The 22,829-nt window shown below is 46.1% G+C and overlaps 1 protein-coding gene and 1 long non-coding RNA gene across 3 annotated transcripts; both read left to right on the top strand.

The window, feature by feature from the left end:
- The first annotated feature begins 1,652 nt into the window (after positions 1-1,652).
- SLC16A5 (solute carrier family 16 member 5) lies at positions 1,653-21,108 on the top strand. 2 transcript variants are annotated; one of them, XM_083598219.1, is made up of 5 exons: positions 1,653-1,870; positions 6,058-6,340; positions 14,978-15,121; positions 16,685-17,542; positions 19,827-21,108. In XM_083598219.1, the coding sequence occupies exons 2-5, from the start codon at positions 6,121-6,123 to the stop codon at positions 20,069-20,071; spliced, it is 1,467 nt and encodes a 488-aa protein (XP_083454345.1). In that variant the 5' UTR covers positions 1,653-1,870; positions 6,058-6,120; the 3' UTR covers positions 20,072-21,108. The 2 variants fall into 2 exon arrangements, with proteins under 2 accessions (XP_083454345.1, XP_083454344.1); XM_083598218.1 differs by lacking the exon at positions 1,653-1,870 and having other exon boundaries at positions 5,973-6,340.
- Positions 10,408-13,424, top strand: LOC310755476. The gene is made up of 3 exons (XR_014544389.1): positions 10,408-10,562; positions 10,595-11,116; positions 11,452-13,424. It is a non-coding gene; the product is annotated as an uncharacterized lncRNA (long non-coding RNA).
- Positions 21,109-22,829: the final 1,721 nt, after the last annotated feature.

Below are 22,829 nucleotides of genomic sequence, written 5' to 3'. Positions count from 1 at the left end.
TTCCCCTCTTCTGGTTTCCAGCAACTTGGTATTCAGAAACACTGCTGCCTCCAACTGTGGAGACAGGACATAGCCATCATACACACAGTCTCACACACCCCATTTGAATGGGAATGCCCATCAACTGTGTGGGGGCCCGGCACACTCAAATATTTTATTGTGGGGGCCAAAGGCTAGTAGCCACTGATAGCCTACTGATAGCCCCAGGGCAGGCAGGCTTTCTAGAGCTGCCTCAGAACCTGGGGCCCACCTGGCTGTCAGTTCAAGCAGCCCTAAGCAAACTTGGGTTTAATTCTGTTGTGTTTTTTTTGAAAAAATATTTATTAAGGTTTTACAGAAACAGATATACAAAAACACATAATAAAAGAAACAAAAAAAATATGAATAAACACACAGAAAAAATAAGAAAAATTAAAAACAATTCCATTTTTCATAACTTAAAATTCATTTGCTTGTTTCTTTGACTTCCTCACACCTCCCCTTCTTGTATTCCCATTTAAATAATCAAATCAGCAAATCCTTACCCTCTTTCCAAACTTGGGTTTAATTCTGGATTGTGGTTTATTACCTTCTTTTATGTATGATATGAGGTAGTTTTGTGTGTGTGTGTCTATTACAAGCCTGGAGGAGAAATGCATTAACCAGTGTGGTAGCTAAGCGGGGGCTAGCCAGGTTTTTGTTTGCCCTGGGATGCTATTGAGATTCCCAGTCTCTCTCTGTGTGTGTACACAACTGCATGTGGGTTTTTCTTTTTCTGCCAAACTGGCTCTTTGACCCGAGTGAAATAAAGTTTCACTAGTTTCGCCCCTGCATTAACTTACCTATTACTGTAAATACTTATTTCTTCCTGAGCTGGGAAACGTGTGTCTGGGCTGCGAAGCGAGGGTTGTCTCCCTCCAACAATAGAAAACGTGTGATGCTGGGAGCGGATGGGAGGCAAGGTCAGAATCCTGACATGCTAGTTTTCTATGTGCAGCGACATTTTGTTTGGTGCGGAGTACCAGTTCCATCAGACAGTGTGCTATACAGGGGTGTGGAGTTGAATAAAGTATTGAGGGGGCGGGGAGGAGAGGAAGGTAAGCCCCGCCCCGCACAATCGATCACATGACATGGCACACACCCACACACCTCATCTGAGTGGGAATTCCCCTTAACTTTGGAGGGGCCCCTAAAATATTTTATTGGGGGAAAGGGGTGCCGAAGGGACCCCTAAGATTTGGCTCCTATGGTGCTATAGCGGCACTGGGCTTCTCCCTGCTCAGTTATGCAGTTCAGTGGGTGACCTTCGGCCAGTCCCTCTCCTCCCCCCCTCTCGGCCTCACCTGCATAGGTGAAACGAGCGTAAAACGAGGGAGACGAGAACCACCTTTAGCGAGGAGGAAGGGTGAGATAAGCACGTACAAGTCCCCCACCTGCAACCTGAAGCGACACACAGGCACAGGCTTGCCACCTCCATGAAATCTAGGACCTTGAAAAGAACTTTTGGAAACAGATCTATAAGGCATGCGGGGCGCGGGGGGGGGGTGAACCAAGGCAGATCCCACGACCCCAATCAAATTAAGCAAAAGCAACAATAGGCTCCTCCTCGCCACCCTATTGAACAGGAGCCGCCCTCGGGGCTCCTCGCCTGACCTCGGCCTCCTTTGACCTCAGCCTGCCCCGGGCTCCTCTGGCAGCGCGCGACGCTCTCGGATCTCCGGCTTCCAAGTCTCCTCCTCCTCTTCCATAAGCAACCGAAAGGGAACCGGAGTCGAGGGCTCGTCCGGCCCTTGGAGGAAGTGGAGCGGGGTGGAGAGCGGAGAGGAAGGGGCCACGGGGTCGTCCCTGGGAAAGGAAGGAAGCAGCAGCCCCTCCTAGGGGGCGTGAGCAGGTGAGCAGGCGGCGATCGGCTGGGGAACCCCATCAAGATCACTACGAGACCGCGGGGGGGTGGAGGGGGGGAGTTCTTAAGATCCCAGCCTCTGCCCTGCACTTCTTATGGGGATTCTTCGATCACCCTAGCTGAGGCCAGAGGGGGATCCCTGGAGGGAGTAAGGATGGGGGTAAAGCGCAGAAAGGATCCCCTTCGTGATCGAAGGACACTGGATCGAAAGATGCCTGGTCTCGATTTCCTGTTTTCGGGAGGGAAAGGAACGACGACGCCCCCTCCCCTCCGCCCCCGCTGACACCTGGTCCGAAACCGGAACAATCCCTTTCTCGGTCGACACCAGAGTTGAGAGTTGCTATAAGCCTTCTCAGGATCCCCGAGGCGTGCAGGGATCTCTCTCGGGTGAGCCCTTGGAAGGAAGCTCCGTTTCGAAATTGCCGCTGCTTAAAACGGCGCGGGGGTCGAAGCAAACCCACCCCTTTCTAATACCGCTTTGCAAAAAATCTAAACTGAATCGGACGCTTGTCTGGATGGCCCTTTTTCTGATTCCGTATAGACAGGAAAGGAGGCAGCCCTGAAACTGGCTCCAAAGAACCACATGGGTTGGTTTGAGCAACAAGTTATGGAGTTCCCGTTTTGTATCGCTGTTGGTGTTTTTAAAGAGGCAGCTGTTGCAGCTCATGACTCCAGAGATGCTGTGTTGTGTACCGGCAGAGAGCCAGAGCAGTGAACTTGGGCTCAAATTTTGTCTCAGCCTCGAATTCACTAGGTCCCAATTCTCTCGTCTGCAATATTGAGATACGAGCACTGGGCTTTCTTTACAGGTAAAGGTAAAGGGACCCCTGACAGAGTCGTGACCGACTTTGGGGTTGCAGTGCTCATCTTTATTGGCCGATGCCGGAGCGGTACCTATTTATCTACTTGCACTTTGACGTGCTTTCGAACTGCTAATTTATCTACTTGCACTTTGACATGCTTTCGAACTGCTAGGTTGGCAGGAGCAGGGACCGAGCAATGGGAGCTCACCCCGTCGTGGGGATTCGAACCACCAGCCTTCTGATTGGCAAGTCCTAGGCTCTGTGGTTTCACCCACAGCACCACCGGCGTCCCTCTTTACAGATTACCAAGACTTTTACTAGGGGATCAGCAACCTTTTTCAGCCGTGGGCTGGTCCACCACCCCTCAAACCCTGTGGTGGGCCGGACTATATGGGGGGGGGGGGGAATGAACAAATTCCTATTCCCCACAAATAACCCAGAGATGCATTTTAAATAAAAGGATACATTCTACTCATGTAAAAACACACTGATTCCCAAACCGTCCGTGGGCCGGATTGAGAAGGCGATTGGGCCGCATCCAGCCCCTGGCCCTTTGGTTGCCTACACCTGTTTTACAAGCACCAGCACTTTGAACACTTTTCTCTAAACATTTAAATACTGGGGGTAAGAACCATACAACTATGCAGTGGCGTAGCGTGGGGGGTGCAGGGGGGCAGGTCGCACCGGGCACAACATCTGGGGGTTAGGGTTAGGGGGCGCAAATCCATGGGTTAGGGGGCGCAAATTACTTGCCTTGCCCCGGGTGCTGACAACCCACGCTGCGCCACTGCAACTATGAACATTTCTAAGCTAATGTTAAGTACTAGGGGCAAGAACTATATATCTATAAAGCAGGAAGAGTCTAAATATACCAATATCACCCTAATCTGACCAACTCCAGCCAGGATGTATAGTTGCATGTATTGAGCTACATCTCACACAGGTGGTTTTTCCCCCGTGTGTGTGTGTGTGTGTGTGTGTGTGTGTACATACATACCTGGCCCCATAGTATTTAAAAATTAAGTATAAATAAAATGTAACTTGCAAATAGAGTATGGTATTTTAAAAACTGAAGCACCCATAAAGGGTCAGTAATCCAGTAAGTGTGGCTGTGGTGGTGAAATGAATTGCCTTGCTTCCACTCTGAAAGTTCTAGCTTGTGTAACTGACAGATCACACCAGAGGAGCCAGTCAGTGGGCACCAAATTATCTCTTGGTACAGGTGTGTGTGTATAGTGGTTAAGAGTGGTTAAGAGCCAGTGTGGTGTAGTGGTTAAGAGCGATAGACTCGTAATCTGGGGAACCGGGTTCGCGTCTCCACTCCTCCACATGCAGCTGCTGGGTGACCTTGGGCTAGTCACACTTCTCTGAAGTCTCTCAGCCTCACTCACCTCACAGAGTGTTTGTTGTGGGGGAGGAAGGGAAAGGAGAATGTTAGCCTCTTTGAGACTCCTTCGGGTAGTGATAAAACGGGATATCAAATCCAAACTCTTCTCTCTTCTTCTTCTTGTCCAATCAGTTTTCAGCACCATAGCTAAGAAATAAGGGGATTTGGTGTTCAGGTTCAAAAGAACCTCCATAACCCCTGCCTTGGGAACTTGCTGTAGCAAAGCACCAAGGAGGTCACAATGTTCTGCATTCAGCACCAGCGTTACTATGAAGCAACACGAAATGGGCATTTCAGGCTGCAGAATCCATAGAGGGTGACCACCTTCCTGCTTTTGATTCATTTACGTGGCATTAAAAATTAACTACCACTACTTCTGGTGAAATTTTGAGGGTTGGAAAACAGACTGCTGGCAACACATGATCCCTTAAATACCTAGGAGACAACTACACTGGCTAGTTTATGGGACTCAGGGGAGAGGAACATACAGAAGAAGGCCTGACAGCTTTGAGGCATGCATCCCAACTTCTTCCTCCGACTCTGCCAGCAAAATGCCCTGTCAGGTGTGGCCAGTGGCGTAGCGTGGGGGGTGCAGGGGGGGCGGGCCGCACCGGGCGCAACATCTGGGGTTAGGGCAAATCCATGGGTTAGGGGGCGCAAATCCACAGGTTAGGGGGCGCAAATTACTTGCCTTGCCCCGGGTGCTGACAACCCACGCTACACCACTGGGTGTGGCAGTAGAATAGTGGGCCAACCATGCATTTTTCAACTGGACCAGGCCAGTCCTGACCCTGCTAGAGGTCACCTAGATAACACCCGTGTTCCTTTGTACCTGCTTCTGCTGACCATTAGTAGCTCAGAGTAGTGAGGGCGCCACATATTTTATCTGATGGAACAAATATTGCATAAGTTGTTTCCCCGCCTCCACTCCTGCATAACTGAGTGGGGCATTCCAAAGGAAACAACCAGTGGTCTCATTTATTTATTTATTTATTTATTTATTTATTTATTTATTTTGGAGGGCACCTCCAAGTTTCCACTATTTTGGGGGGCCATTCATTCACATACCGGCAAATGCAGGTTACAAACTTGAGCAACAAATCCCCTTCTCAAAAAGACTGGACATTTTTGTGATGGGGAAAGAAAATGCACTGGGATGGGTGGGAATAACACTTGCTTTGATGTAACATCAACTAACCTTCCAGAAAACAAATCGGGACGAATGCTCAATAAACAGGTCACCTGGAAGCGCCCTGGACCCCTGGAGCTACCTGAGTTGCCCATGTCTTTTCTTTGCTGTGGAAGCCAGTTCAGGAAAAGGGCTCTCCTTAAAGTGGTTTCACACCCAATGCTTAAAACAACCTTTTTTGGGGGAAAGGGATCTCTTGTGCTTTTTATGTAGGCTGGACGGGAGAATAAATGCATTTTGTAGAGCAGGTGTAACTTGCAGACATTGTAAATATTACATTAGAGTTAAAGCAAATATAAAAATCAATGCAGGTGTAACATGTGGACATGTCCTAGGGGCCTTTCTCGCCACTTGAAAATGAAAGGCACTTTCTGTTCTATCCTGGGACAAACAGGGCAACTCGGTCAGGAACCTGTGCAAGAGCAGTCATTATAACCTAATTCTCAGCAGAACTGTATAGACTTTGCACTGGGATTGGCATTTAGGGGCAGAGCCTTCCTCTCTTGGCACAAGAATTTTATGACATTAGATAAAGGCAGCAAGGGGATTCCACTGACTGAAAGCAGGTGAAAGGGAAAACTGGCAGGGTTATGGTGCTGCGTAATACCAGCTAGCTCTTTCCTCACTGGAGGTGTGTCTAACATTATACCTAGAAGCATTCATAATCTTGTGAAATAAAAGGAGATGACAGACCTTTCTCGGGCAGGCTGGCGACGCCAGAACTGAGAAGCTCTCTAGAGAAGCACAACAAATTCTTCTGTTTTTCAGCAACTCTTTTTTTCTGTCTTCTTTGCAGCTGCTGCATCACTTTCGTTTGTGCATTTTCCTCTAACGAGGCTTGCTCAGGAAAAAAACAACAATGTCCAAAGAAGAAGAGGCAGCCGCTAGGATCTCCAAAGACCAGGATCGAGGATGGGCGTGGGTGGTCTTAGTAGCCACCGTGATTGTTCAAGGCCTAACGCTGGGCTTCCCTTCATGCACTGGGGTCTTCTTCAAGGACCTGCAGCGTGATTTCCAGGCTAGCAACAGCCAGACATCGTGGTTTCCTTCCATCATGACAGCTGTGCTCCATGCAGGGGGTGAGTGTTTGCTTTTACTTATATGAACATCCTTCGCAAAAGGCACCCAAAGTCAGTGTTTGAAACTCCCATTGTTCTAGGCATATTTTGTGACAGGGAATTTCATTAGCACGAGCAGTTTCTGAGCTCTGGGCACAGTACTGCGCCTAAGATTTCGATTAAAACTGCAGAGTGGAAGGAAAGGAGGACGTTTTTCTGCCTCCCCACTTCCAGCTACTCTCTGGACACTGGAGAAGATGCCCTCTTAAGAATATTAGGGGTGTAGGCAGGGGAGGGACTAGACCATGTAAAAAGCGAACATAATATTTTAGCTGCAGTTCATTCATTTTCAGCTTTGTATTCTTGTTATAAAAAAAGTGTGCCTAGCCATTCCGTTGTTGCGCCCATAAGCTAGGTTTAAGGTGCAATGCAGCTCCTAGCTTTTATATCTCAGCTTCTGACACAGCCCAAAGTACAACTCACGGAAAGCCCTCAGTCAATGAAACCCATCTAAAAGGTGTTGCTCGACTGCCTTTAGCTTCCTGATCTGTACAGACTTGTCTGTTTCAGCCCACTTCACTATTACTACACAGATATCAAATACAACCTGGAGGCATAAGGAGAGCCCCGCAGGATCAGGCCAATGTCTCATCTAGTCCAGCACCCTGTTCACACAATGGCCAGCTAGATGCCTTTGGGAAGCCTACAGATAGTTCTTGAGTGCAACAGCACTCTCCCCACTTGTGATTCCCAGCTACTGGTAGGGGAGTGGGTGGGGCTGTGGTCTAAACCACTGAGCCACTTGGGCTTGCCTATTGGAAGGTCAGCGGTTCAAATCTGCACGACGGATCAACATTCAGCTTTATTGAGTGGCCTCAGGTTCTAGAGCAGGCTTCCTCAACCTCAGCCCTCCAGATGTTTTGAGACTACAATTCCCATCATCCCTGACCACTGGTCCTGCTAGCTAGGGGTCATGGGAGTTGTAGGCCAAAAACGTCTGGAGGGCTGAGGTTGAGGAAGCCTGTGCTAGATGGGAAAAAGGGAAACAAAATTACAGTACATCCAGTGCTTACCTGGTTTTATTGATATATGACACCTCTATACAACAGATTCCTGATAAATGCAACAGCATGTCTTGAACATGCCATTAGCTTACTGTTTCCTCAGGTTAGGTATTAATCTGTGCCTTTGGCTACTATGTATTTTGCACCTCAAGCAAAGGATGGAGGCCATAAACATGCAATGAAGTTATAGCACAGAGAAATTAAAGATTAAGGTGGTGAATGGGCTGTGGGAGTGTCTGGAGGCAGTGGGAGGATGCGTGGCAGCTAATGGGATGAGGTTGCACCTAGACAAGACAAAAGTATTGTTTCTGGGAGACAGGGAGCAGGTAAGTATGAGGGACTCCCTGGTCTTGAGCAGAGTAACTGTGCTCCTGAAGGACTAGGTGCACAGCTTGGGAGTCCTTTTGGACTCAAAGCTGTCCATGAAGGTTAATTCTGTGTCCAGGGCGGCTGTCTACCAGCTCCATCTGGTCAGGGCGTAGCTAGGTGCTCCGGCACCTGGAGCAGTGGGGGCGGTGGGGATCCGCCCATGGGGGTGCCGCAGTGATGCATGCATGGGGGCACTGCGGCGAGCTGCCCACAGAGCCCACCTGGTGGACGCAAGCCCCTCGCTGCCATTTTGGGCAGCGCGGGGCCCCAAGCCACTGCGTCACTCCCAGGAGAGACACGTGGCTCGGGCGCACTACATGCCAGGCCCCACGGTAAGTGCCGACCCCTGTGGTGTGTCATTTTGTCACCCCCTCAAGGATGACACCTGTGGCAGGCCACACACCCCACACTCCCCTTCCTATGCCCCTGTATCTGGTGCGCCAGCTGAGATCCTTTCTGCCTGCGCACTGTCATGATAGAGTGGTACATGCTCTGTATATCTCCCACTTGGACTACTGCAATGCACTCTATGTAGGGCTATCTTTGAAGGTGACTCAGAAACTGCAACTAACCCAGAATGTGGCTGCCAGACTGGTGACTGGAAGCAGCTGCTGGGACCATATAACTCCAGTCTTGAAAGACCTACATTGGCTCTCAGTACATTTCCGAGCACAATTCAAAGTGTTGGTGCTGACCTTTAAAGCCCTAAATGGCCTCGGCTCTGTATACCTGAAGGAACCTCTGCACCCCCTTTGTTCAGCCAGGACATTGAGATCCAGCTCCAAGGGCCTTCGGGCAGTTCCCTCAGTGTGAGAAGTGAAGTTACAGGGAACCAGGCAGAAGGCCTTCTCGGTAGTGGTGCCCACCCTGTGGAATGCCCTCCCATCAGATGTCAAGGAGATAAGAAACTATATAACCTTTAGAAGACCTCTGAATGCAGCCCTGTATAGGGAATGGTTTCTTTTTAAAAAAATGTTTAATGTTTTATTGTGCTTTTATATATGTTGGAAGCTGCCCAGAGTGGCTGGGGCAACCCAGTCAGATGGGCAGGGTACAAATTAAATCATCATCATCATCATCAAAAATTTCTGCTGCAATCAGAGCAACTTTTTCCAGGGAGAAAAAACCCTTGAAGGATTTGAGCTCTTAGCTACCCAGTCACACTGACCTGGCACTGCCTGCCACGTTGCTCTGTTGCTGCAGCACTCAGCGTAAATTTAGTCTGTTCTATATATGTACCCTTACAGTCCACATGACTAGGAGGTTTACATAAACTAGAGATAAGGTGGAAGAGAGATTTAAGCAGTCACAGTGATTAATCATGTAATAGGATCATGTTGAGCTGAGCAAAGGGAAAACACTCAGATTTCTTCAAACAGCAGCGTGAGTAGGATTGCCAACTTGTTCCTGGCAAGGCTGCTGTGCCTTTAACACCTGGCTGTTGAAAGCACAAAGCCCTGCCCAGAGAAAAAGTTGGCAGCCCTATACCCCATTCACTTAACCTAGAAAATGGGTAAAAGTTTAACGTCACATAAGAAAAATAAATGCATACCTGGCTCCTGTGTTAATCTGGGGTTGGCAATGAGCCAGAAAAAGGGACTGTGCCTTTAAAAGAGTTATTTACAAATCAGTGGGTGACCATGTATGCCCTGAGGTCTGTCTAGGGTTGCCAACATCTTTGTTAGCTCCTATACATTTAACAAGCAGGATGTTTCCCAACACCCAGAAGCTGTTCAATGTGCTGAAATTTCCTAAGGTCTTAAACTCTTAAACCCTGGCAGGAAAACAAACCAACCCCCAAACCTTTCCAGTCCGGCCTGTGCCTCTATGTAGAGAAAGCTAAACTCCTTAGGTACCTTCCCTCCTCAGGGTCAGCAAGAGCAGGGTTCAGATCCTGCACTTAGCCATGACACTCTCTAGGTGACTTCGGGGTCAGTGTTAGTCTCTTAGCCTAACCTCCCAATAAACCAAGTAGTTTTGTTGTTCTATAAATCTGCCCTTTAAAAAAAAAGTTTCAGTTCAAGCTATCTGTGTGCAAGGGTGAAACCAATCCACCCATCCCCAGGATGACATCCACCCTTCCTTTGTGCTGACTAATTTTTATTCATTTTTGTCTGTGGGTGTTTCTTCCCTGTGCTCACCCTGTAAACAGCGTGGAACTAGGGGAAAGGAGGCAGGTGACACCTGGGGCTGAACCTTCCCCTTCATGCTCACCAGTCCTGGGAAACGTGAGCAGTTAGGAAATCCCAAGGCCACACAGGAAGAAGCAGGCTGGTGCTCGATCTGTTCCAACCAGGGCCCCGCAGATGAACTGACAGCCTCATGAGGAAGAAACTACTCACTGGTGTAAGAATTCAAGTCCGTACAGCATTGCTGGGTCGGAGCAGAACCTGCTCCTGCGCCTTTAACAGGGATCTGGCAGGCAATTTCATGAAAAACAAAGGGCTCCCCCAGGCAACCTATTTATCAAGCATTTGCCTGGGTTGCCCACAAAATGTTAGATTATATCTGCTATTTTATTGAGCATTTGTTCTGATTTGATGTGGGGTGCTTAGATGATAACGGGGGCATTTATTCTGATTTGTGTTAGTCATTAGTTCATCCTGTACTTTTCTTGTTGTGCTCTCCAATCTGCAAAAAGTCCTGTTGTTTTTTTGTTTTTCTTTGCTTTGCTTTGTTTTGTTTTGTTAGCTGGGGCTGATGGGACTTGTAGTCCATAGCATCTGAAAGGGCATCAGGTTGGCAAAGGCTGCCCTAGAGAGCATAAGAACATAAGAAGACTGTGCTGGATCAGACCAGTGACCCATCTAGTCCAGTATCCTGGCAATGAGAAGGCCAGAAGCAGGACCCAAATGCAACAGTGCTTTCCCCTGCTGCAGTTTCCTGCACCTAGTAGTCAGAAGCATTCTACCTCCAGCCATGGAGGCAGAACATAGTCATCATGACTAATTAATAATAATAATAATTTTATTATTTATACCCCGCCCATCCGGCTGGGTTGCCAGCCAGACACTGGATCAATGGCTAGTGGCCATTGATAGCTTATGTGCACTTCAATCCACTTTAATTGCACATATTTCAAGCTCCGGTAATTGCCTGAATCCCTTCTGCAAAATACTGGCAGCCTGGAGGCACCCATCATCTGGTTATTTCTCCAGATCAGATCTCTATTAAAAGCTCAAGAGCAGCCAGGCTAGAGGGCAACCTTAAACGTTAGGCTTCGTGCCAGCTTTTGACTCACCCTTCTTCCGGGTATTAGGTAAGAATTAATTTTAAAAGCCTCTTTATGAGGAGTTGGGGTAACGGTCCATCTAACTTAGCACTATAAATGAAGGGCAACAAGTCTGAGATCTTTTCTGGGCCAGTGGATTTTCTGCTCCTTTGGCACTGTGGGTTAAACCACAGAGCCTAGGACTTGCTGATCAGAAGGTCGGCGGTTCAAATCGCTGCGACGGGGTGAGCTCCCGTTGCTCGGTCCCAGATCCTGCCAACCTAGCAGTTCGAAAGCACGTCAAAGTGCAAGTAGATACTGCTCCGGCGGGAAGGTAAACAGCGTTTCCGTGCACTGCTCTGGTTCGCCAAAAGTGGCTTAGTCATGCTGGCCACATGACCCGGAAGCTGTACGCTGGCTCCCACGGCCAATAAAGCGAGATGAGCGCCACAACCCCAGAGTCGGCCACGACTGGACCTAATGGTCAGGGGTCCCTTTACCTTTACCTAATAGTTGCACAAAAACCTGCTGTTAAAGGTACAGGAGCCCTGCCGGGGGTGTTAAAGCTCTTAACAACCCTAAATGATGAATTGCTCGTTTGATGGTACTGGGGTGGTTATACATGATCCCACATTCAATGCTGTTTGCACTTGCAAAAGTTTTTGGGGTAGGCATACTGCTTCATTTCCAACCAGTGCGTGTCCTGTAGCTTCCTGCTGAAATCTAACTTTTCATACCATAAATGTTCCCGTGCTGTTGTTAGTTTTTGTCCCACTTTCATTGCGCTGTAGTGCAAGACCCAAGTGCCCTTCCAGGCAGCAATAACGTGGCATCTTTGAATCTCTGAGGAAGCATTGCAGAGCAACTAGTAAAGCGAAATTATTTGTGGGTGGCCCAGTATAAGTTCACCTCCAGTACACAATTATTGTGTCAATGACATGTTTCATAGAATCATAGAGTTGGAAGGGACTCCAAGAATAATTTAGTCCAAACTCCTGCAATGCAGGAATCTCAACACGTGGTCCCCCATCCAATTTGAAATGATGCTGGACCCTGCTTAGCTTTGCAAATGTGCAAGCAGTTTTATTGCTGCTCCACTATGTTGCAGAATACATTTGTCAAACAATTTTTTAAAAACTCTGGAGGGACTCTACGATTTTTCCAGTCGCAGACCATGCTTCTACATCCTTTTTTAAAAAATAAATAAATTATTGAATGATTTTATATTACAAAAAACATTACAACCATACTACCACAAAATACAATTGAGAAATAAAAATTACATACATCAATATTTTGTTTATTATTTGTTATTTACCGTCTTATTTCCTCCCAAACATCCCATACAAAACACACACACACACAAAATAATAATGATAATAATGAAAATAAATATTTTCCCCCTTTTATCTTACAAAATCTTTTCTTCAATTTTGACTTCCTGTCAAGTCCCTTCGCATATGTTTTATCTTACAGTTGAATATACACAAAACAATAAACCTTTCTATATAAATTTTCCAATACATTCAGAAAACATAATAAATCCTTAATTGTTATCCAACTCCTTTTACTTCCTTTGTCACTTGAATGCTAGCACAGAGTCAAAACTATTATTGTATTTTTGAACATATCTTCTATAACCATCTCATTTTTCCACAAATTTTTGCTTTGAGTTTCCTCTGAGTTTGCTAGTCAATTGAGGACCATGCTTCTACGTCCTACTTCCTCCCACATGAGGAAGAAAAAAGGGGTCTCAAAGGTCACTGACTCCACGCTCTCAAGACTTGGTCATAGCATTCAGGCTATGATCCCACCCAGGCACCATAATTTTCTAAGTCAGAAGTTGGTGGCCTGAGAGCAAAGGGCCAGTCCATGCCCTTGTGTCCCTTAAAAACCTAGAGATCTTAAAGCAGAGATAAAACCTACAACCTCATATATGCAAGGCTATACAGTGGTACCTTGGGTTAAGTACTTAATTCATTCCGGAGGTCCATACTTAACCTGAAACTGTTCTTAACCTGAAGCACCACTTTAGCTAATGGGACCTCCTGCTGCTGCCGCGCCGCAGGAGCAGGATTTCTGTTCTCATCCTGAAGCAAAGTTCTTAACCTGAAGCACTATTTCTGGGTTAGTGGAGTCTGTAACCTGAAGCGTATGTAACCTGAAGCGTATGTAACCCGAGGTACCACTGTATATTCAACCAAGGAGCCTCAATCTGTGAAACTGAGGTTGCCCAAGGAGTCTTCGTAGGAGTATTCAGGCAAACACCCCCTCACATGCTGAGGGAAAAAGCTGGACTGTGCACCACCAGCAACATCTCACCTGCTGGTTATGTATGCACTGACCACACCTCTGCTAGTCTGTGAGGACCTATATTGTAAGAGGGGCTCATTTGAAACCCCTCCCCCCAAAAAAAATGTCATAGCCAGCTGCAAATGAAGCCTCTTTGCTTCAGGAAATTGCCTTTGGCCACGCCTCTCCTGGTATGTACCACAGAGGAACTTACGGTCTTCAAATAAAAACATCCTGAAGGTCCCAGGCCACAGAGAGGTTAGGCTGGCCTCAGCTAGAGCCAGGGCTTTTTCGGCTGTGGCTCCAATCTGGTGGAACGCTCTGTCACAAGAGACTAGGGCCCTGCGGGACTTGACATCTTTCCGCAGGGCCTGCAAGACGGAGCTGTTCTGCCAGGCCTTTGGTCGGAGTTCAGTCTGACTCCCTCTCCCCTTTCATAAGAACTTGCATGAAAGTGGCCTCCCAATTTTTCTCACAGGCCCATATAAGTTCAGCACAAACAGTTGGGCCTGGTGAGCATTTAAGGTCCCCAACGCTAATCTGCGGGTTGCCATCTGACTGGATTTTATTCTGATCCTGATCTGATTTGAGGATGTATTTTAATTGATTGTCTGATTATATGTTAATGTGTTATACATTTGATGTTAGCCACTCTGAGCCCAGCTTCGGCTGGGCAGGGTGGGATATAAATAAAAATTATTATTATTATTATTATTATTATTATTATTATTATTATTATTAAATAAAAGTAATGAGAGAAAGCTTTTCAATAAATGTCGGGGATGGGTGGGAATATGTTGGGTTATTGACAGGATTTGAATGGGGCTGGGATCTATTTCCTCTGAAAAAGATATCTCCTTCACACACAAAAACACAAACACAGAGGAAGGTCACGTTTAAACAGTAATTTAAGCCACTGAAAAAGTCACGTAAAGGGCACACGCCACTTCCTGTTCTTCTCCTGCTTACCTGAGAACTTGCTGAGGAAATCCAGTCCTGGGGGGAAATTCCTGTTGGACCAAAAAAAGCTATGGTATCTTAAATATGCTACTGAATATATTATGTACCCAGGTAGTTGGTAGTCCAGTTGTCATCATTATACAGTACTGTATATATGTAAGGCAGTTCACAGACCACAGCCTTCCTCTCTTTCGCTGAGGAGCATATTTTGCTTGAGTTTGTTTAGATCTTGCCAAACAAATCACGCTTATTCAGATTGCTCCCCAGCTCCCTCCTGAAAAGCCATATTAGTTTACAGAAAATATGGATTCATCCCTTCCTACATCTCCCACACTGAAACCCAGCTCATTGTTCACCACACGGAGGCTTCATTCACATGTCCTGTCTTGCCCACACTGTAAGTGCTGCTACCTGTTCCCCTTGGCATTTGCTTTTATTCTGAGTGGTTTGTACACAAATTGCGGTCCACATTATCTTCTCTGCCCCCGCCTCCAACGTTTTCCCACTTTGGACTAGGCCTACTGCATGAACTTACCAGCGAGAAGGCATAAATATTTGCTTTGGAACATTAGTGTTGATGCTCTGACCAGAAAGTTTAGACAGTGGTGCAGGAGTATCTTCTTGCCCTTTACAATTCTGTTTTTGCATAACATAGCCTTGGGTTATGTGGGTGACGACTGCTATTACCTGGGAGGGGCCCACAGCATCGTATTTTGACAGCGCTCCTCCTGCTCTGACTGACGCTGAGGTTTGCTTTTTCAGGGCCTCTCTGCAGCATTTTGGTGGAACGATTTGGCTGCAGGACCACTGTGATGCTTGGAGGCCTTCTCAGCGGGGTGGGCATGGTTGCCAGTGCTTTCTCCAAGTCCATTAGTCACCTTTACATAACAGCAGGATTCATCACAGGTGAGTAGAGCCTCCAGGTGGGTTGGTATGCAGAAGCTTCGTCCTGGTTTTGTAACACGTGGTGCCCCAGTTCAAGTGCAGCACTCAGCCAAGCCGTGGCTTAGCACGAATGAGCAAATGTGTGGGTTCCCAGACAGGAGATGGGGGCTGCTACCAAGGGCTTAACCATGGTTTGGCTTAGTTTTATGTTCCAAACTGGGCTTGTGGTTTGCCTCTCTCAGTAGAGACTGTAACCTTGGTTATAGCTCATATTTTGTCTGGAACGAAAGATTTACAGTGGTACCTTGGGTTAAGTACTTAATTTGTTCCATAGGTCCGTTCTTAACCTGAAACTGTTCTTAACCTGAAGCACCACTTTAGCTAATGGGGCCTCCTGCTGCCGCCGCTCCGCTGGAGCACGATTTCTGTTCTCATCCTGAAGCAAAGTTCTTAACCTGAAGCACTATTTCTGGGTTAGCCGAGTCTGTAACCTGAAGCGTCTGTAACCTGAAGCATATGTAACCTGAGGTACCACTGTATATGTAATGTGAGGCCAAACCATGGTTTAGCCCTGGGTAGCACCATAACAACAGGATTGGGGAAGGAGCGCAGTGTGCCAGTGAAGGTATACATTCACGGAAGAAAAGGAGAGGCGATTCTTGACATTTGGGGGACCCTCCACAACAGATTTATTTTGGGGAGGTGGGCATTGCTTGAAGGATAGTGAATAGTCAAAAATTCCCTCCCCTCCTCCTCCATATGCAGACGCCTCCTGGTAGAGCAATTAGTGTCTGTTGTACATATTTTTTCTTATAAGCCCATCATATTGTAATTGGATTTCAACACAGCTCTGCTCAATGAACTGTCCTTGAGGATAGTTTAGTTTATCATACCATTTAATAGTACTTTTCAATATAATGTGGAACCTTGGTTTTCAAACGTAACCCGTTCCGGAAGATCGTTCAACTTCCAAAATGTTCGAAAACCAAAGATCAATGGCCTGGCTGCAAAGTTGTTCATCTTCTGAGGCGCACCCGAAAACAGAAGTAATTACTTCTGGGTTTTCAGCATTTGGGTTCTGAATTATTTGGCTTCCGAGACGCTTGAAAACCAAGGTTCCTCTGTAGATTGAAAATAATGGTATCATATTTGGAAACATAAGACCTCCTATTTCATAAGATTTTTGTCTAGTGGGCATTGTGACTTGCGTTTTCTCTTTTCTGTTTTTGTCCAAGCATAGAAAAGTGCAAATACTTTTTTTTTTTGCTAACCTTTAAGTACATTCATAAATAGGAGAGTTCTTGACCATATACATTACTATTGTTTCTATAGTTTTGATTGTGTACAACCCATGAGGTGCTGTAAAATATAGCTGCTCTTGAGTAAAGATCTCATGTGGTCTGAAAACTGGGGCAGGGAGACTGTTTTGCCTCCATCCTCCTTAGACTGCCCTGGCCTTAGAGGGCCACTGAACTAATTCATGGAATGTGTTCTGAACACCTTAAAAGTGCTTGATAAACACACAATATATCTAAAACTCCAGCATTCCAAATTCACATTCTTGAATCTCTTCTTTCTTTAAAGGCTTGGGGTCATGTTTCAGCTTCCAGGCTGGAGTCACTGTGCTTGGCTACTACTTCATACGCCGTCGAGCCCTGGCCAATGCTCTGGCCTCCACAGGTGTCTCCATTGGCCTCACACTCTGGCCACTGTTCTCCCAGTACATGCTTGACGAGATGGGCTGGAGAAACACTTTCCTCATCTTTGGCGGGGTGCTGCTGAACTGCTGCGTTTGTGGGGCTGTGATGAGGCCGGTGGTGCCAGACCAGCTGCCTGCCCCATCATCGAAGCCCTACCCTGAACAGCCACCTGAAGGGGCCTATTTGTCTAATGGAAACACTGTGCATCCTGAAAAGGAGCTGCCCCGGCCCAGGTGTGCCGCTTGCATCCAGACCCTACAGAAGTACCTGGCTTTTGACGTCTTCTGCAAGAACAAAGGCTACCAGATCTACACCATTGGCGTGTCTTGGATGGTGATGGGTTTCGTGCTGCCCCTCATCTACCTGGTGCCTTACGCCATCTTCAATGGAGTGCCGGAGCGCAAGGCAGCCCTGCTCATCTCCATCATTGGGTTCATCAACATATTCATGCGCCCCATGGCGGGCCTGCTCTCAGGCCTCAACGTCTTCACTGGCCGGAGGATCTACCTCTTTAGCCTGGCTGTCCTCCTCAACGGCCTGAGCAACCTCATCTGTGCAATCTCAGCTGACTACACCATCCTTGTCTTCTACTGCTTGGTCTACAGTGTCTCCATGAGTGTCATCGGTGCTCTTCTCTTCCAGGTGTTAATGGATGTGGTAGAGATGGACAGGTTCTCCAGTGCCTTGGGCCTCTTCACCATCTTGGAGAGTGTCACCATTCTCATTGGACCCCCTCTTGCAGGTAAGATGTGGGCAGGGCCTGAGACATTGGGTATTCCGCAAGTGCAAGAACTTCAGCAGAATTTGGCAGGGGTCATAGACTTCCCTGCAGGTAAAACTACTACAGCCTTGAAATGGCAAGCACTGGGGCACAGTGGTTGCTTTAGACACTCCATGTTGGCTACCCCTTCTCTTGATCAGCCTTTCCCTAACCTGGTATCCTCCAGTTGTTTTGGACTCAAACTCCCATCAGCCCTGCCAGTCAGCATGGCTAATTGTAAGGGCTGATGGGTGTTGTGATCCAAAATATCTGGAAGTTTGGGAAGGTTGCTCCAGATTGTGAAGAGTTGCTCAAAGAATCAGCAAAAATAACCTTTCCCCCACTTTTCTGTAGGTGGGTGCTGGGAGTGCTCTTTCTGTGAGCAAAACTCAGCTCATGGGAAGTTTGGATTCAACCCTACATGTTTACCTTTGTATTTTAATGTCCTTGAGGAAGAGCTGAAAAAGTTCAGGCCAGTTCCATCCTAAAACAAAAGAACCCCTGTGGATATTTCCACACACCCTCCCCGTTGTTGCTTAGTGTGTTTCTCCTATTCTTACAATTTGTGTGCTATTCACTGCAACAAATGTTTGGGTACACACATCCAACACAATTGGCTCATAGTATGAATCAGCCATCAGACACTCTGGCTATTCTTGCCTGTTGCCATGCGGTTTGAGAAGCCAGATGGCTGTTTTTGATTATCTGGTGACCTTTCAGAGCCAGAGTTTCAAGCTCTATGGAGCAAGCAAACATGTGAAATTCAATGCATTTTTTAAAAGACGTCAAATAGAGATAATTCTTTGATGAGCAAACTATGATGCAGCAGTTTTACCAGGCTTTACAAAAATAGACCAAAGGCTGAGGGAAGGAAATATCAAATTGGTTGACTGCCCAGGGTTTTCTATTACATGCAAGGAGCCTCCATGAGTACAGGAGACTCCCTGCTTCAGAAGTTCACCTTCCAACTTGTGCAATGTGATGGTGATGTAGGGAGGAGGCAGAACTTAACACACTTGCCTCCCCACTCAGCTCTTGGGTTTTATGTTTAAGCAAAATGCCTGAAAAGGGCTACTGGTGCAGAATAATAATAATAATAATAATAATAATAATAATAATAATAATAATACTCTTTATTCTTTATACCCAACAGAACATTAAAAACACAATAAAAGATCAAACATTTAAAACTTCCCTAAACAGGGCTGCTTTCAGGTGTCTTCTAAAAGTCAGATAGTTGTTTATTTCCTTGACATTTGATGAGAGGGCATTCCACAGGGCGGGCACCACTACTGAGAAGGCCCTCTGCCTGGTTCCCTGTAACCTCACTTCTTGCAGTGAAGGAACCGCCAGAAGGTCTCAGATCTGGACCTCAGTGTCCGGGCAGAATGATGGGGGTGGAGAAGCTCCTTCAGGTATACTGGGCCTAGGCCGTTTAGGGCTTTAAAGGTCAGCACCTAGGAACATAAAATAACCACCTCACTCACATAAGAATGAAGAACAACTGTAGACAACCAAACCCTGACCATTACTGCCATCTAAATATCTAGGAGAATGCAAATGTCTTAACTGAAAGGATGATAAAGACTGTGCTAGACATGCCTCTCTGGAGAAAGCATTCCACAATGGGGGCGGGGGGGAGGCACTTACAGAACAGACACGTTCCCTCCTTGCCAGCTTCCAAATGTCTCTTGGAAAGAAGCAAACAAAGAATCACCTATTGGGCTGTGAGAAAGTGATGAGGCAGTGGTTGGTTTTTTGTCCCTGACATCCTTGGACAGCTCTTTGGTCTTGGTCATGGTGGCTAGTTTGGAATCTGCTGGATTGTTGACAGGTGTCTTTTGTACAGGTACTGTAACGAGCTGGGATTACAGGTAATACCTCTCTCTCCTTTACAGCAGGTGCTTCTAATCTCAGCTCGTTATATACAGTGAAGATACCAGGTACCCTGACATCTGGCTGGTTGATAGGGGATCAAATACTTATTTCACTGATTATAATGCACATCAATCTCTAACTTTCGTCTTCTGGGTTTCTGGGGGTTTTCCCTGTTGTTATTCTGTCTCTCACAGCTACAATAAACCTACCATTACAATTATGGACTGGTCATTTCTTCGTCAGAGGGCAAATTTAGCAGGGGATCAAATACTTTCCCCCCTCACTGTATGTGGTTGTGAGCATTTTGGAGGAGAATGGAATCCTATTAAAAAGCGGAAGGTTCCACTTTTGCATGCCATTGAGATTTGAACTTTTTTTTCTGTTCCAGGTCTTCTTGTGGATATCACGGGCCACTATAGTTACGTCTTCTATGCTTCCACCTTCTTCATGGTAACGTCTGCTCTCTTCATGGGTCTTAGCTTCTGCACTATGAAAGCAAAGAACAAACTGAAAGAGACCCATAAGCTGCTGTCCCCAGAGGTCCCCTCCAGGGGAAAATACATGGAAGTGCCAACAGAACAGAGGCCAAACAGAAATGAGCCTCCTGCAGTCATCTATATAACAAGCATCTGAGTCCAGATGAGCTGGAGGGACATTGGATTTCTCACAAATGAAAAACATCTGGAAGCAGAAGGGGGAAAAACAAGTGCCTCGTTTTTCTGGTTCTCCCGTCCTCCCTACTGTGACCTCCTACTCAGCTGTGCTGGGCTCATATGAAGGATCTAGGTCAGAGGATATGAACTCAAAGCTATCCAGAAATCTAAAGAGCACTTTAAACAAAACATACACGGTGTAAGCCATGGGGCCAAAGAGGGACATTGCCCTGTGGCAACATCTGTATTATTACTTGAAGCTTAATCATTTTTATCACCAGGTTTTCTTTATACATTCCATTTTTTCAAGCTGTAAGGATTTCTTCACCCACTGGGTTATATGAATGACAATAGAACCTGTAGAGAAGGGCAAGTAATAGTTATGCGGGACTTGTTTCTGGACATGTCCATTTACTAATTGGCTGATTCTCTCCTAGTCCAAGAGAAAAGTTATTAATTAGGGAGTTTTACTGCTGAATTCCTTGAATGTTAACATGAAGGCTTTCTTTCCTGTTGCATAATCTCAGAGCAGTTGCTGTTTGACCATATTACTTATCTCCCTTACAGCAGCCAGATTGCGGATGAGTAGCGTTGTATGTGCAACTAAGCAAAGTGAATCATTTCTGCATTTTGAGGTTATTTTTTTTGGGGGGGGGGATAACAGATGCTCATATCTTGAAGCTGGAGAGCTCCAAAGTGCCTATATATTCTTGCCAATAGTGTACTGAAATCCTTTGCATTCTCCTTTGAAATATATGCTGCAGTAAAGAAAAGGTGATGCTAATTAAAAGAGGTGGCTATTCTGTCCACCTCCACAAGGAACAACAAATACGAATACAATGGCATTTTAAGTTTTATCTCCAGTGGGCATTCCTCATCATTGTAGGCTTCCAGTGTCTTACAGAGCCAACTCAGAATGGGTGTATAAGCTATAATAAGGGTAATATGTTACATGTTGGCAAACTGACATCTATGCAGGTGTATGTTGGTATAAAGAAACATGAAAAATGGCAAGTACTACCCTTTGCTGCATGCCTAAAACAGCAGGTCAGATGAAGACCATCTCTGCTTCGGACTGAAGGTCTAATTTTTTTAAGGATATGCAGAGAAATATAATTAGGAAAATGGCACTCCAGTCTGGAATCTTCTTCTTAAAACAATAGCTTCATGTTACTTTGTGTTAAGACAAGCCTTGAAAATGACCCAGGCTGCTTACTGAGTTGACTGGGGAAATCGCAGCTAACTTTGCCAAATCTTCTGTGTTTGAGCCGTTGGGCCTAGGCTTGTTAAAACAGCTGTGTTTGACCTGGAACACAACTGTGTTTTAATTCTGATATACTTGCTTGCTTTTCGTAGTTCCAGCTCCCCAGCTCACATTGTTCTTCCGATTCTGGTATTTCTTTCTAAACACTAACTTTGTGGAGGATGTGAGCCAGATACGGCTTGGAATGGCAGGGATTTGTCGTCGATGAACTCCAGCACTTTCAAAACCAGAAAGCTTTAAGAATATGCATGAACAAGAAGTTGTACAGTTGTAGGGTTCCGACCTGACAAGTCTATATTAATCTATTCAAACGACAAGGAACAAACCAAGGAAATGTTCATGCAGGACTGAACTACAATGGTGCACTGAAAGAGGGAATCCAAGTGGGTATTCCCTGTCTCCAGCCAAGTAACATGGAGTTCAATTCATTTCTCCTGCACAAGCTTCAGTAACATGAGCGAGAGCTGTTCATACTCTTCCCCTTACAGAGGAGCTTCTCTTCAGACGGGCTTTGAATCCAGTCCACTCCCATGCTATCTGTAACGAGTGGGGGATCTGCGGACCTCCAGATGTTCTTGGACTACAGCCCCCACCATCCCTGACCATTGACCACGCTGGCAAGGCCAGATGGGAGTTGCAGTCCAGCAGCATCATGCGGAAGGCAGACATGCATAGAAGCCACTAGAGAAGTTTAAAAAGCAGACAGTATTCAATTTCCTCTGCTGATTTAGGATACCACTGATTCCAGGTAGCTAGATATAAAACACAACCTTAAAGGTTATATTGTGATTCTGGTCTTTTGTGGGGTGAAAGGATTTGCCGTGTCTGAGAAGCATGTGACCAAAGTATAAATTCAGCTGACATGCACACAAACATAGTTCTGAATACTCCTGTTCTATAGAAAGCCAAACCTAAATCATTATTATTCTGCACCAGTGTATGTAACATACACTGAATGAAGCACTTTTTATTAAGACTTCAATCAGAGGAGGCAAATCTGTGGCCTTTCAGGTGCTGTTGGATGCAAAGTCCCACTTGTCCCAATGGCATAGTCAAAAGATCAGGGAAGATGGGTGTTAATAGTTGTCCAACAATCTCTGGAGGACTACAGCTTCCCCATCCCAGTCCTAAAGAAGTTGACAGCTGGACTAGAAGATTGGCATCAATTTAGGCCACTGTTGTAAAGCGATTTCTTTGCAATTTTTTTATCTCAGGACTGCGGCCAGTTTGTTACAATATGCTCTTGAACAAGATTGCTGCATTATTGCTTGGATATATACGTGTAGTCTTCTTTTTAAAAAAATAATAATGTATTGATCCAAATGCACTTGGTAACTTTTGTAAAGCTGATAACATTAAAGGAAATAGGCAGACTTAAGGACTTTGAACTGTAATGCACACCGACTTTTGTGCTTCCTTCAGGAATTGTGGAATGCTTTTTCTTCTTTCAGAATACACCATTTAAGAAGGGACC

Source organism: Podarcis filfolensis (assembly GCF_964270895.1).
Source record: "Podarcis filfolensis genome assembly, chromosome: 2".
Lineage (NCBI taxonomy): Eukaryota > Metazoa > Chordata > Lepidosauria > Squamata > Lacertidae > Podarcis > Podarcis filfolensis.
The sequence above is the reverse complement of the archived record's forward strand: the minus strand, read 5'-3'. Positions and strand labels throughout refer to the sequence as shown.